At 37.7% G+C, this 15,857-nt stretch overlaps 2 protein-coding genes across 4 annotated transcripts in view; one reads left to right on the forward strand and one right to left on the reverse strand.

Moving 5' to 3' along the window:
• SCAMP1 (secretory carrier membrane protein 1) overlaps positions 1–7,034 on the forward strand; it is a 29,275-nt gene extending 22,241 nt beyond the window's left edge. Inside the window, exons 7-9 of the mRNA XM_081881257.1 lie at positions 378–479; positions 2,049–2,166; positions 3,805–7,034. Of these exons, the coding sequence (XP_081737383.1) occupies positions 378–479; positions 2,049–2,166; positions 3,805–3,969 (385 nt within the window). The 3' untranslated portion in view covers positions 3,970–7,034. The remainder of the gene's footprint in view (positions 1–377; positions 480–2,048; positions 2,167–3,804) is intronic.
• Positions 7,035–9,157: 2,123 nt separating this feature from the next.
• LHFPL2 (LHFPL tetraspan subfamily member 2) overlaps positions 9,158–15,857 on the reverse strand; it is a 121,893-nt gene continuing 115,193 nt past the window's right edge. For all 3 annotated transcript variants that reach the window (XM_081881281.1, XM_081881280.1, XM_081881282.1), the window contains exon 4: positions 9,158–14,174. In XM_081881281.1, the coding sequence (XP_081737407.1) occupies positions 13,918–14,174 (257 nt within the window). In that variant the 3' untranslated portion in view covers positions 9,158–13,917. The remainder of the gene's footprint in view (positions 14,175–15,857) is intronic.

The raw sequence follows: 15,857 nt of genomic DNA on the forward strand, positions 1-15,857 counted from the left end.
TTATATATCAGGCAGGACACTAAGGTCATTTTTGTTCACAGCACTTGCTAGATTATGTTGGTAGGTTTGCTTTGGGGGCGGGTTGTGGGGGAGAGGATTGCTTCTCATACTTGACATTTCTTTAATTGTTGCTATGCTTGTGGTGTTACATTATTGTAGTTTGATTGGATTATATTGATAGTTGGGGTATAGGAGGCAGCTCTGTTCCCATGGAGATCAGCTGTACTCATAAAAATTGTTTTATTTGTAAAAGATAAACAGTATGTATGATTTTGTTTGTTGCTATTGATTTGCTCTCCTGGTAGAGACGTTAAACTTTGGAAATGTTTCTTAAATATTGTGAAAATACCTGACGATTTCCCCCCTCCCTCTTTTAGGAGTGACAGTTCTTTCAGATTCTTCGTTTTCTTTTTTGTGTACATTTGTCAATTTGCTGTGCATGTACTTCAGGCTGCAGGATTCCAAGGATGGGGCAATTGGTAAGTGACTTATTTTATCATTCAGTGGAGAGTGCAATAACAAGCCACCTTTACAAAGTTCAACAATGCACAGAGAAACATTTTGCATTTGAAAGTTTTATGGAGGATAAGCAGAACCAGTATGCAATTGTTAATAAGCAGCAATTGTTCATCTAGCTAGCGACTGTGTACCAAAAAAGTCCATAACTGATTTGCACCAACAATCTATCATCCAAATGTCCATGGTGTGTAGATGACACTTAAGCCACATGCCTACAGTCACAGCTGTCTTTCGGCCAGAATAGTTGGATCACTGTCATCTACGTGCTGGTAATCTCCAGGCTGGTTTACTGCAATGTGGCTTACCCTTGAGGTTGGTTTGGAAGCTGCAGCTAGTACAAAAATGCAGTGGCTCAACTGCTCATTAGGGCAGAATATCACTGCTGAAAGAATTGGACCAGCTACCAGCTATCAGGCTAAGCTCAAGGTGCCAATACTGGTATAGATACCTATGCAGGTTAGATACCTCCTATAGATATCATACCATCAGGAAGTACATGCTGTATAACATAGGAATTAGGCCTTCAGTGGTGCAATACCTACCCTTTGGAACATCTTCCCATTACATGTCTGACAGGGACCATCTCTATTGTCTATTCAACACCTATTTAAGATCTTCCTTTTCTAACAAGCCTTTTAAGTGGAGACTTTTATCCCATTCTGTGTATGCATTGAACTTGAACTTGTTTTTATATATGCTTTTATTGTTAAATCACTTCAGAATGTTTTATGGTCAGCAATTCATAAATTAAATAAACAATTTAAGAATTGTATAAGAGTGTTTTAAATCCCAGTCCTAGTGCACCTTGATCCTGGGCATTCCAAGCACTTTGTCATCACAACTGGTCTGTCAGTTGTATGTAGATGGGCTATAACATGCCTGCCTGCTGAGCCCTCACTGCAAATTCAGAACAAAGTGGTCGGAGGCATCAAGAGCCCAGCCCCATAACCAGGTGAGAGGCTGAGGAGGCAGAGTTTTGGAACAGTTGATGTGCAAAAAACTAAGGTTGTTGAAGTGTATCTGGACTTGTCCATTAGGACAAATTTGTGCTGAGTGAATTATAATGTCCAGCTGTCTGCTGAAGTTTCCACCTAGCATCTGTTAGATGCTTCCTGCTGATGTTTCGCTTTGGCCTATTTGGTAGCAGCCAAAACAAAACTTAAAAAACACCACCACCTCTGTTCTTGAAAGGCAATTTGTGAAGAGATTTTGAAGGAAACTTTATCATATTTATCAAGGTTGCCAAACTTTCTGTATAATTAGAGAGAACAGTAGTTCCACAAGATTGTTCAAGGAATAGTGAAAAGTGAATTTCAAGATAATTCAAAGTGAACTGCCTTACTGTTTCTAGAGTCAACCTAAAATGCTTTCAAAACCTTAGTTGTGCTTGGATCCCCAAATACTCCAGTAATTTCCTGTAAAGATTTTAGTGAAAAAAACAATAGCTATGGTATTTCAAGATGTATCATATTGGGGCACGTGTATGTTATTTACCTCTCTTTTGTTATTTACCTCTCTCCTGTCTTTAGTGGATGGATTTCATCCCTCACTGGGCTCAATCTTAGCATTCCAGTAGGCATTATGATGATAATCATAGCAGCGCTTTTCACAGCATCTGCTGTCATCTCACTAGTAATGTTTAAAAAGGTAAGTTTTCTTTCTGTTGAATCCATATTGTTGATAGAAGGCTTTGTGTTTGCACACAGATGTTAATCAAAGGAGTCTGCTAACTTCTTTCTTAATTTCTATTAACTCGGGCAGATTGTCATGGATAGAAATGTCACAGAATCAAATTAGGAAAATGGATATTTTAATTGTTGCAAATTCATTTGAGTTGGAATGTGCTTGATTCCTCATTCCCCACTCCCCGCCCTTGTTCGTCTCCAGCTGTAGAAGTTATCTTATTCTTATGGCTTTTGTGAAAAGAGCACATCAGGATCCTAGAGATTTCTCTCAAATAATATATTATCAAAGAGTAAAATTTATGCTTCAGTGCCTTTCATTTTAATTCTACATAAAAGTTCTGTCAGTGTAGGCCAGGTTTTCCTGGTCTGGTGCCCTCCCATAAGTGCTAGACAGCATGGCCAATGGTCAGAGAGGATGGAAGTAGTTGTCCAAAACATCTGGAAGGCACAGGGTTGGGGAAGGTTTCTGGTTTGGGGGCGGGGGCGGGGGGTGGGAAGCAGGTGAACATTTAGAAGCTGCAGAAAATATTCTAATAATAATGATTAATTTATACCCCACCAGTCCGGCTGGGATTCCCAGCCGCTCTGGACTGTTCCCAACAGATTAAAAACAGAATAAAACATCAGACATTAAAAACTTCCCTATTTGTTTATTTCCTTGACATCTGATGGGAGGGCATTCCACAGGGCAGGCACCACCACTGAGAAGGCCTTCTGCCTGGTTCCCTGTAACCTCACTTCTCGCAGTGAGGGAACCACCAGAAGGCCCTCAGAGCTGGTCCTCAGTGTCCGGGCTGAATGATGGGGGTGGAGATGCTCCTTTAGATATACTGGGCTGAGGCCATTTAGGGCTTTAAAGGTCAACACCAACACTTTGAATTGTGCTCAGAAATGTACTGGGAGCCAATGTAGGTCTTTCAGGACCTACATTGAAAGAAATGAGATGAAAATAAGGCAAGGTAAATGAAGGATATTTGGGTATTATAATTATTGAAACAGATGGCAACACACACATTGTTCTGATGTCCCATAAATTGTTAATAATAGCACAGGAGCTTTTTCAATGGAAGAAATGCATCAGTATGCCCTGTGCGTGACCAAGTAGCTTAGGATATTTCATTTTGAGACTAAAAAGTAGTGGCCATGAATGTTAGAGGAGGAACTAGAGTGAGCAAAGCATACCAGAGAGACGTATGGAGGCTACTAAACAAGACAAAAATCACCCATGGTATTCCTCACAAGGGTTGAGTTTTTAGCTCTCCACTCAGGCTGAACTGTCCAGCATCTGTGAAATCATGTGTGTCGTCGTTTTTCTGTAACCACTAGGGGTCACACTTTATATCTTATGAATACCTGCTGTGGAGTTCAAATCATAGATAATACAATTACTGGAAACAGATATGTACACTGGAGGGCTTTGAAGCAAAGGCACAAAACATAATGCAAGGGAAATTTAACCAGTGATTTAATATCTTCAGAATTGCTGTTTTTGCTACAAATATTTTGGTGCCTAAAACTCTGCTAGGTGCTGTATGCAAGATTTTTTCTTTTTCTTTTTGGAAAACACGCCTCATCATTTCACTCTGGGCTTCTTCCACAGGTACATGGTCTCTACCGCACAACTGGAGCAAGTTTTGAGAAGGCCCAACAAGAATTTGCAACGGGGGTGATGTCCAACAAAACTGTACAAACTGCTGCAGCCAATGCTGCGTCAACAGCAGCAACTAGTGCTGCTCAAAATGCTTTCAAGGGTAACCAAATATAGCGAAAAGAAATGAAAAAATCACTACCATTTTCAGCTGTATTTTATTTTTCAGTCACTTATATTCCCTAAAGACTTGTGTTAAAAATGCACACAGCATGTATGTCTCTTCGGCTGTGCATGGGCTAAAACAGGAAAAGGTCCTTGTTTCATTACTTTGTACACTTATTTATTCAATCAAAGGTACTTCCTGGCTACTACTCTTAACTGAAAATGGTTCTATTATTCCTCATCTTTTTGGAGGCACGCTATATTTGGTGAAAATTTAAAACCGTGAATCTGAAATTGATATGGCAACTTCTGGCGTCAACTTAAATGTTTGAGGGTTTTTTTTGTTTTTTTGGGCAAAGGGGGGTGGGTTCTTGTCAATAGCTGTCCCTGGAAACTTTCATTTTGACTTGAGACGAGCACTTTGGATTAACTCCTTCTATTCATAACAACTTGCTTCCCTATTTTCTTAAAGTAAGGAATGGGGCAACTGATGGTCTTGAATATGAAATTTTGGCTGCTGCTTTATAGCTTCAGCAGCTGATGAAGGACAAATGTAAGCTTAAAATAAGTATGATAGATAATGTAAATTTCTTTCTTTTTTAGGATAATAGGTCTTTTGATAAAAATCTGAGTTTGCATGAAACAGTTTTGACCATGCTGAGATAGTGTTTTGGTCCAGAATTTGTCTCTACCACTATGGTCACAGTATTTGTTGGGTTCTGTTTTCATGGTGTGTGGTCTTCTTACAGAAATTTTGGAGCACAGTTAGTCTCACCAAAATAATATGTGATGCAACAGGCAGTGAGAATTACGTTTAATGGAATCTGAGTGATTATATATGCTATTTTTAATTTCAGTATTCATGTCTTTGGAAAACATACTGCTAAAGAGAACGCATTAACCAATATTTAGAACACTCCCATAGCTAGTCCTTTTTGACCTGTGTTAAAATGCAGTGGAATTTTTGTTGTGCCTAAGGAGTCTGGCATTTTTTAAGTGTGCACTTGTGTTTAACAATGGTACTAAATCTTTAGCCTTGTCAATTACTTTGTTTATTGCTTGTACAAACATCTGAATATACAGTATCTTATTGAAATCTTTAAAAACAACCATGGTCTCTAATCAGGCATTTAAAAATGGAATTTAATTATGTACTTGAATTCTTTTTAACATACTTCAGCCTTTATGTGTGATTTTTAATCTGAATAAATGCATTTTATAAAATGCAGATTGAGGATGAGTTTTCAGTGCAGTAATAATCAGCTATGTTTGTTACACAGAGGTTTTTTCATTTTTAATTCATCTTTGTATCCTGAGTAATCAGCTCTCATTTTAAGGTCGTCATCCCCCCATTGACATTCTGAAGTATATGAATTATTGGATTGCAACTTGGAACATATATTGGATTAACTTTTCAAATAGCATTCAATTGCTGTCATTAAAGACTCTTAATTCTTATATACTGCATAAAGGTATTGCAATATAGGTCCTAATCTTAACACACTCTGATCCAATATTTATTTGGGAAAAGTATTATTCAGCTGACCCACTATTGGAAAAATATTCAGCATGGTCTAAAAGCTATGTCTGGGGTATATTCATATATCTCAAATTACAAACTTTACCTTATATGAATAAACAGGATAAATTTGACAGCTTAATCACAACAGCAAATACTAGAAAATAGACTATATGGGAATTACATTTTGTAAACAGTTTTCTATACCTAACACAGAGGGCAAGTCATCATGGATGTTGTGAGGAATTTGACGTATTTAGTCCTTGATTAGTAAGAGAAAGTTTAGTTTTCTTTAATGTACATTTTATTTAATCCTTCATCCTACTTCTGTTGCTCTATAACATTTTTGTTGCTAATCTTGTAACTTTTATTTGGGGTTGAAGATGAATTTTAATTATAGTTTAAAAATCAATAAATTGTTCTTGAATATTTTTTTTCCTCAGGGGATAAAGCAGAATGAAACTTGAAATAGATAAATGCAAGTCTAGTTTGCATAAGTCTTGTAGCTATTTTGGTTCAAGAAAACAAGACGACATATGTTGATTTTAACATGTACAATTTTACAGATCATCATCTAGAAAATTAACCATCAAGGTTAAATCAAAAACTTCTGATTTTTAGTTTTTGGCAAAAGGCTGTTGTATGTTAAAATATTTAGCACCGGAATTAAAATATGTCGGTTAAAAATCATATACCTATTATTTAAGTCATTTTGTAGTATCCAGTTGTGGTTAGATCAAAATACAGAGTTTCAACACTGGAATGTCAGTACTCTTCGCTATAGTTTTGGCATTGGAGTCGATTATCTGAGGGATATCTGTATATTTTGTAAATTCCTAACAATGCTTTGCCATCCTGATGAATGTCATGGTTCTGTACAAATGCACACAGATCATCTGATGTTGCATGTCTGGGTAGTTCAAAGGTTCTGCATATTTATTGTATTAACTCAGTGACATAGAATAAAAATGTTTCCTAATTGTTTGCTCTGTATAGTTTTAAAACTCAAGTAGGACATTTTTGTAAAAGGCAAGCTAAAATGCAAGAGGGTTAATGTGTACAGAATGTATCACATATTTCTCCCCCCCCCCCCAGCTCTAGTCATATGTAGTTACACAGAGGCAGAAATTACTTGATTGGTTTTATTGCGGTTTTATTGCCTTATGGATTGATTTCATTATTTCATATGTTGTAAGTCACCTTGATACATTACTTAAAAACTGATGTGTGACTGTGCATTTGATCCAGATTCTGGCACTATTAGTCACATGTAACTATGCACAACTAGAGCTGGATCGGGGTTGTTTTTTTGTAATCTGTATATAAATTCTGTGATCTGCTGCAGTGGGAAAAATATGTCAATTACCAGAACAACAAATTAATACAATTAGAACTGGGACTGGTTTAAAGAAGCACCCAGTAATAGTTGGTGTGTTTTGGTTTTGTGATGTAAATTGGAAACTTTAAAGAGAATGATTTGTCGGTACTGACGAAAACTAGGAGTATTAAATTTTGTCTGGGAACTTGTTGGAAGTAAACTGAAACCTCTGAAAACAAACCTTTGCTGGTATTTTTTATATCCGGATCGCTTTGTCACTGCTGTGAAGGGTCAATTTCTCTACTGTGAGTCCTTTATGAATGTAGCAATAAAGTTTACTGATAGTGGCCACAATCCAGGAAGGTATATAACCAGATACAGCTGTGGGCCTTTTTTTCTTGGTTTTCACTTTTCAAAACCTGCCTTGTGTGCCACACAGCAAGCTCCAGCTAAATTGAAAGCCATGTTTGATATGCCTTTACAAGGGTTGGGTGCTATGGAAATGATGTAAAAGCGCTTATTGTGTCTTTCTAAACGTTGTGTGACGAGAGGCTGTGTGTGCATACTATAGAGACCTTATAAAGACAGAACTAACATCATCATTAATTCACGATGCTCTGTTATTCTGGTGTCTTCTATAACAGGTTACAGTGTATAACTGAGCAGCTACAAGTGGGTCACAAGTTTTATATGTGGGAAACTTCTGGAATAAGCTGTACAATTTATGGAATATTGTAGAGCTGGAACAGGTATAGAAGAGGGCAACCAAAGGGAACAAGGAGACTGGAGCAACTCCACTATAATAAAGGTTACAGTGTTTGGGACTTTGGGGGAGGGGGGAAATATAGGGGGACATTACAGAGGTTTATAAAATTATGCATCGTGTGGAGAAAATAAGACCGCCCCCTCAATACTACCAGAAGCTGAGGTGATCCAATAAAGCAGAATGGTGGGAGGAGTCAGAACAGGTAGTCCTTCAGATGGCTGAGTTAGTAGAACTGACTCCCCAAAAAATAGAGAGATGGTTACCAACTTGAATGGCTTTAAAAGGGAATTAGACAAATTCAGGGAGGATAGAGCTATCAGTAGCTACGTAAGCCTGATGGTTTTGTAATGCCTCTAAATACCAGTTACAGGGAATCACAGACATTTGGTTGGCCACTGTGAGAATAGGTTGCTGGACAGGATGCAGCAAAATGTGTTCATTGTTCAGTTACTCAATTATTGCTCTTTGTTGCTATAACTGCTGCATTCCGCAAAGACAACTAACATCAGAGATGGAGCGTATATAATGACTGGACAAAAGAGCGCCACGGTGACAACTAAGGGATTGGCTTGTACTAGTCTCAGGCTCCCATAAATATGTGAGGCTTCACCTCGTTTTTGTCTTTTGGAGCTATCCAAAATTCTGTGCATGCTCCTAAACCCAAGACTGCTCAAGCAGGTAACCCATATCAAAACTAAATTGAACTAAGCTAACATGTATCTAAACTAAACTAAATTTTTGCTTTCATTTCAAGTATGTTTGATTTGGTGCCTTCATTTTTCTTCCTCCCTCTCTCAAATAAACATTTTTTTTAATACTCTGGTAATCTGGCTTCATTGGTTTAAAAATGAGTTTTCCTCACTAAAATCTTCCTCATGCATGGTTGTTGAGATGTCTAGGAATATTTCACAAGGTTTTGTTCAAGTTCTTTGTCCAAGGTTCTTTGTGAACAAGGTTTTGTTCACAGGTCTTTGGGAAAATAGGTTGACTGCTGCTTTTGATATGTTTTCCCTAGAGCTGGGCAGAAAAGGCTCCTTGAGAGTATGTCTCTGAAACTCACTGAGCTTCTGGCCAAGGTTGTGCTAGGAGACGTAGTCTAATTGGTGGAAGCTATCAGTAGCTACTAGACATGGTCCAAACACTTACTGCAATTTCACTCATTTTTCCTAATTACACCAACAATGTTTAGTTATCAGATTGGTACTAGAAAATACAACTGTTGAATGCCTCCAATTGATTGCCTTTGTTCTCTTTCTCTTTTGGTTCTCAGTGGTTACAACCAACAGTACAACTATTCACTGGTACAAAGTTACCTGCTCTTCCTTTCGCATTCAATCAGAAGCCAATGGCAATCTCATTCTTGTAGTTCCTCTCCTGTTGCATGGATAACTTGGCTTGTGTGTCTTTCAGGAATTATTAAGGAATTGGATTTATATTCCTCACCTTCCATTGAGCACTGGGTGGCAAACACATCAATATTAATACAATTTAAATTTCTAAGAAATACAGATTAAACCAAACTTTAAAAACAACAACTGTATGCTCCCAAACTAGTAATATCAGGCTTGTCAAAATCAGAAATGATTTCTCAGAAAACTTAAAGGGTTAATAACTGTTTATTAGGCAAAGAAATTACTATATTGTAGACAAATTAAATTAGCAATACAGCTCAACAACATCCTTTACTATGTTTAGCTGACTATAGAGCTTCAAACATTCCTCTCTTGTTCCTTTTATGTTGATGAGCTTGCTAATTGCTAAACAATCCTTCACATTTAGGCTATAAATAAGTAGGCCTGGATTTCCCAGAGTTCAGGAGATGCTGGAAATCCATCATTCCAATTATTGTTAACCCCACCTTCATTCCAATGAGGGATTTTACAGGACATGGTTGACATCTGATAAATATGAAATAGAATTAGTGTAGCTGTATTTGCCTTTGGAATACTTTTGTCCCTTTCAACCTCTCTTTTTCCTTATTGTTATTGCACATCTCACGTCATGTGAATCTTTAAATTTTTACCCTCTGGAAAGCAGTGGCACATAACACAATACAGTAAATGTTTACAAAAATGATTCAGCTGCAGCTATTTAAGAAATAATTTGTTAAGTTTTGTTTACACATTTTGAGCTGTTTAGAACACAGGTTTAAAACACAATTTCTTGAGTTAATATAGCACACACTAAGAAGCATTCACATATATGTCATCTTGTGAAGGCAAAATACTTTATAAAAAGGGGTCCTTGCAGTTTGTTTAGAGGTAAAACACAAAATCTTTCTTAAACCACAGGATGTAGTCTGGAAAACTTTCAAGATTCCTTGTACATAGATTTAAACCTTGTGACTGGCAATAAAGCTTCTATCCAAGGAAACACAAAGTTGTGTTGATAGCAATGGGTGTAAAAGTGACAAAACCAACCATGATGTAAGTTTTCTTGGAATTATGAAATTTTTTTTGAATTTATGAAATATAAGTTTATATGAAAACTAGGGTATATTTCAACCATAAGAAAGATGCATTATGCCATGTAAGGAATGCCAGTGTTTGGTTACTGATGTGCTTATTTGCAAAAGAACGGGCTGAACTATTTCAGTGGCTGAAATCTGAACTATGCCATTGGAAATTTTGTTTAAACTAGATTTTCCTTGAGTTCTCTCCCTCTTCCCACAATACTGTAATATATAGCCTCACATAAGGAATTGTGTCTGCATATTACTGAGATCAGACTTTCTGGAAAGCTCTCCAACAGAGAAAATGCTTGTCCCTTTAGAGCTTATTACAATACATGATGGGCAGGACTCAGCTTGTTTTTGACCATGGAACCATTCATACCTGTGTTTTATAGGTAAGCAACAAATACAAGTTCTTGCTAGGTGGTAGCTGTAATAGCACAGTAAAGCATCATCTTAGTAGGATGTGATGTTAAATACATTTTAAACTTCCCAATTATGTGGTAAGATTTGCCAGGGCCTAAGTTTCATAATGCACACACTTCTAGGTTACTGTGCTTCCAGTCCATGTTATTATAGAAACTTCACTTATAGTCTGCAATTCTGTGGCTCATGTACATTAGAATGTAGAGTTTATAACTAGACCAAATGCCACTTGAGTGTTGGTTAAAGCTGCATCTACCATACTGGATTTTGAAATATTAATCATTGCACAACTAAAGAAATATTTTACCTCCTTAAATCATTGACTAAAACACATAGGATTGATCCATTGCTCAATCATATGTGCATGTGATTTATTTTTACAAAGCAAAAAAGCTGCTGGTTTTAGATACATACCTGAGTCATAGGAAGTGTCTTAGAAGCATTCTCTCTATTACTTTCCAACAGGAGTAAAAACCTATTTGCAAAGTTCTTGCCAACTGTTCAATTCAACGTGGGGGGAAACTTTCTCTTTTTTAAGATGACAATTTTTGCTTTAAACACTGCAGCACTACAGTGTATTGTCTAAAGTTGGCATGCCCATTTGGAACCCTTACTAAAAGGGCAGTTGGAAATGTGAGAGACCAAGTAAATAATGATTTGTTACATCAATGAATTCCTTAAAACACTTTTCAAGAGCCCCGTTTACTACTAATCTGTTCCATAAAAGCTTTAATTTCAACTGTGCACACACTCACTCTCTAGACACATTAATTTCTGATTTTACCACTTCAATTCTAGGCTGGAAGCTGTTAGTTTGAAATCCCATGATAGTTTCCCTAGAGAAAGAGATAGAAATCTTAGTGTTATCTCTCAATTACCTTCAAATGTTTGTATCTCAAAAATCAGTATGGAGGTTAAGTGCAAGAGTAACTTAACAATAAATGGGGAAGAGATGTGAAACAAATTATTGAACCAGCACTCTTCTTTTTAACAGCTCTTATGGCTCTTATCGCCAAACTGCCATTTGGGGGAGAAGGAAATCTAAAGAAAAATTGTGAGAGCAATTGTATTTTTAAAAGGGGGAAACAGAATGCATATTCTGACTTGGAGTAACTACACACCTGGATCACAGCCATAATAATTACAGCAATATTCATGGGGGGGGGGAAGCTTTAGGCATAAAAATTATCCATGTGAAATGTGCCAAGATCATATCCTGTGATAAAATTGATTCTGCCAAACAAATATTTCATTAGCCCTGTGTCCTTATTGAATATGCACTCTGATCTAAAAAGGTTAGCTCTAATTGAACCTCACTATTTCAATCCAGAGGTTTTTCGCTGCTGCAGTACCAAAAAGGAGCGCAAACTAAAGAACATCAGCATGGACACTCCATGTGCATTAAGAGGGAACCCTTTTAAATAGGAGAAGCCCACCATGTTCCAGAGTGAGAGAGTCTTCCTCAGACCTGTGCAGTTTGTGACCTATCAAGCCAAGCATAGTCCACAACTATGTGTTTTGGTTACTAGGACCTTGCAAACCTTTCTTTATGTGCTTCCTGCTTAAAGCTACAAAAATGAACAAGGGTTGTTAAGCACCTGGCAGAGACACAAAAGTAGGCTGCATTTGGCTTGGGTCGCAAGTAATCTACCACACTGTAAACGATGGGACAGTGTTTACAATGTTTGGGTTTTCAGGTTAGGTGAACTTGGTTGTTGGTGGTTGTTTTATAAGACCCTATCTTTATAGTAGGAAGAATTATTGTTGTCCATCACACTTCTAAAGTCTTAATGCATGTTTGTATTAATCATAATGTGTGTAGGTGGTGCATCACCCTTTTATGCTCTTGTTAATTGGAATGTCCACACGTTTTTGAACAGGAGAAATTGTGGAAGAAGTAGCAGCAGCTCTGCAAAAGAAAGCAAACTTTTGTTGTCCAAGATAGTGTCTTAATCGGCACTGCTGGTACTGAACATATCAGCATAGTTGGTAATACCCCCACAAAATTTGTATGTACACAGTTGTTACTCATTTTTGTAGTACTTACTATAGCAGTGGTTAAAGAAGAAGCAGCCATGCACAATAAACCTGAGTTAGAGGGGTAGATACTCTAAAATACATTCCTTGTTACTGGAAATTTCAATTTTCTTAATTTTAGAAGCTATGGTAGACATAAGTGGTTATCATTAGTGGTTTTGATATAAAATTTTAGTCTAGCATCTTGGCCTCCAACTGCTGCAAGTTATTCCTATCAAAAGGCAAAATATGAGAGATCAATGTTAATAAGGCTAATCTGATACATGAGCATCTGAATATTAGCCATCAGTTAACCCGTCATTATGACAGTACCATTATATTTTGTTTTAATGGGTTTCAAAAATTCTTAGGCTTGTAGAAAAATTACAGACGTGTATGTATGCACTCTCTTGCAGAAAAAGATCACCTCTGGAAAATCATTGAGCTGATTATAATCATCAGCGTGCAATATAGCTGTAAAAAGATCTTTCAAAAGCACCAGACCTTAATAGAGTCTGTCCTTAGGTGATGATGCAGCTATTTTAGGCACATAATCTCAGGCAAAATGAACGCAATGGCAGTCTGTACTTGGAATGGCGAGAAGAGGCCGTTGGAGGTACCCTGTGGGCACCAGTACTCTGCTTGCTACTGTCCTTGAAGGTGGATTAAGGTCTACACTTCCACTAGGAGGTACACCTTTGGGGCCTAAGTACTACCATTACTACTTCCTAAGACTTGCTTCACCTATCTACATTTATACAGCTAAATCAATCGCATATTGCTAGTACTACCTGTGCTTATGAGCCCAAAATAATTTAGCTTTCATTCTGGTGGCTGCTGTATACTGTACTTGTTCTGACTACAGCAACCTATTTCACATGTTTACTGGGCAAAGTATTGCTTACAAGCCCCAGCCTATGAAAATCCCTTCCTTGCAAGCTTCATTTGGAATCCCTGCATATTTCCTGTACCCAAGTTTCCCCCGTGTGCTATTTCAACAAGATAAGCTTTTATAAATGCATCCCGAAGAAACTGCTGTGGGGATGGCACCAAGGTGACATCTAAAACCTTTGAACTTGAAGCCTGGTTACATTATCTTTCTGTACATAGTGGAAACATATTGACTTGTATTCAGCAATATCCTTCCAAGGATTCCTCTGCAATCCTTCATAGTGGTGAACATACAAGTAGAACTGAGCATTTCCAAAAACGTTAGGCACTGTTCATACAAACTTGAAGCCAACAGCTGTATGTTGTAGCATCCTTCCACTGCAGCCAGGTGCTGTGAAACTGACAAAGTAACATTTTCTTCTTATGTTGCTGATAGTCCTCCTCCATGCCTATTAAGTGACACTATACTGCTTGAGCTCCAAAAAGCTTTTGTGTGTGTCTTGGCATCAGTTCATTTAGAAGTTCACTTAGAAGCCAATTCTGCTGAGACATGTAAAGGTTCTCTTGAGTCATTAAAGGAGACAGATAAGACTTTTCCCTTCTTCAATTTCTTCCTGTACTTTGTCACTGGAGGTGGCGATTTCAGCTTGGGCGGAGAAGACTGCGCAGATGAATGTCAGAACAGTGCCACCAATTGCAGTGTAGAAAGCCCAGCCCAGCGAACAGTCACCAAGTTTATAAGCCGAAGCATAATGTCCACAATAGTCTATTGCCTTCTGACAACCCCAGCCAGCAGGGTATAAGATCAAGCCTAGGATAAGGAAGAGACCTACCAAGAAAAAGAAAGAGTAGTTAGAACAAAAGTGCAAACACATCACTGTAAACCAAACTGGCAAAAAAGGGAAGTTTATCATGATAAAAGGGGAGAGGATTCAGTAACTACAATGCAGAATCACTTGGCCTGCAGGCTTAGAGACCGACAGGCAATGCACTGTTTATAGTGCAATGGTGGGTATGAGTTTGACATCCTGAATGTGGTTGCTGCTATGCAGTAATACAAACCCAGCAGGACGTGGCCAAATGGAGAATTATTACTAAATTTATTACTTGGCCTTTACCAGCAGATCCTAGGGTGGGTTACAGCAGCATTAAATTCAGCATTAAAAACAGCTAAAACAAATTACAGTCACATGTAAAATGAATCAAATGACAACACTGGAAAATGTTTACAGTATTAACTATATTCCTATTATTCCTCCCCATCTCCACCGAGGATGAAGTTTTTTTTCTAAGTTATAAATCACAGCCAGTATCGGTTTGTTTCTTAGTAAATCTTGAGGGCAGGAACATCTGTGAGTGCTGGTTTCTGTCTCATTCACGGCAATTAAGATTGTACATGCTCCAGCACATTACTGTTTCTTAATTATTGGGACAGAGTGCCAGCCAGCTGAGAGAAACATCCCAGTATCCCACATTACATAAAGCTGCACTTGGACATATGAGAAGGTTCAAAATGCATCAGACCCCGTATGTAAATCCTTTAACAAGCATTTCTTAAACAAAAAGAGAGAACCTGGATTATCTGTAGCCTTTTATCATTTGGTTGGTTGCAAAACCCCATATGTGAATTATGTTCCAGTCTTAACATTAGGGATTTCTCTGTGTACTGAGTCAGGAACAGCCAAAAACATTGTGTAGTGTTCCTTGCCAGCATGCCTGTGTCACTGAGACTATAAAGTATTGCTTCATCTTGGGCAGGATAAAATGGGCTTTCATCCTTCTGAGCCCACCAGCTGTGACAGACTAAACACCAGAAATCCCCTTCCTGATGTCATCAGAAGTTCCTTTGTCAGTGTGCTATACAGCATCATTTTTCTGAATAGGAGATTTATTGACACAGCAGAAGTTTGAAAATTACAATTTTTAGCACCAAAATTTCATTTGAAATGGCTTTTATCTATCAAAACCAGGGTGCTTTAAAACTGCTCCAATCTAAGTGTAGCTTCTTTTACCAGAAAACATTTTATGCACACGTGTTAAAGGAAAACAAAACTTGAGCATAACCTCTGGGGGTGTATGTACACACCAAACATCTGTCTTATACCTTGGTGAACTGACCCCAGAACTTGACTTCCCTGAGGAAAGGAGATGATGATTTAACCTGTGGTATAGTGATATCCTGGCTTGCTGTTTATCAGGGACCTGACAGCTTTGGTGGAGGGACGTCTGTGCATTTTATCACATGTTTTCACCTAAAATTAGTTAACACTGCACAGATCGCTTCTTAAAATGTAGGCTATGTGCTCATAGTCAGATTCCTTTTTAAAAATTGGCTTCTGTCATTCTGCATTCTATGCATTTATCAGACAACTGAGTAAATAAGATTTAAACACTTAAATGTTTGCTAGCAAATACCACAAGATACTACTGTGTGTTGCATTAACTTATTAGCACAAACTTATTAAACAGGTGTGTCCAGGCATCCATTCTATCCGTAAATCAAAGAATTCAC

The sequence above is a fragment of the Podarcis erhardii genome, assembly GCF_964252035.2.
Source record: "Podarcis erhardii genome assembly, chromosome: 11".
Lineage (NCBI taxonomy): Eukaryota > Metazoa > Chordata > Lepidosauria > Squamata > Lacertidae > Podarcis > Podarcis erhardii.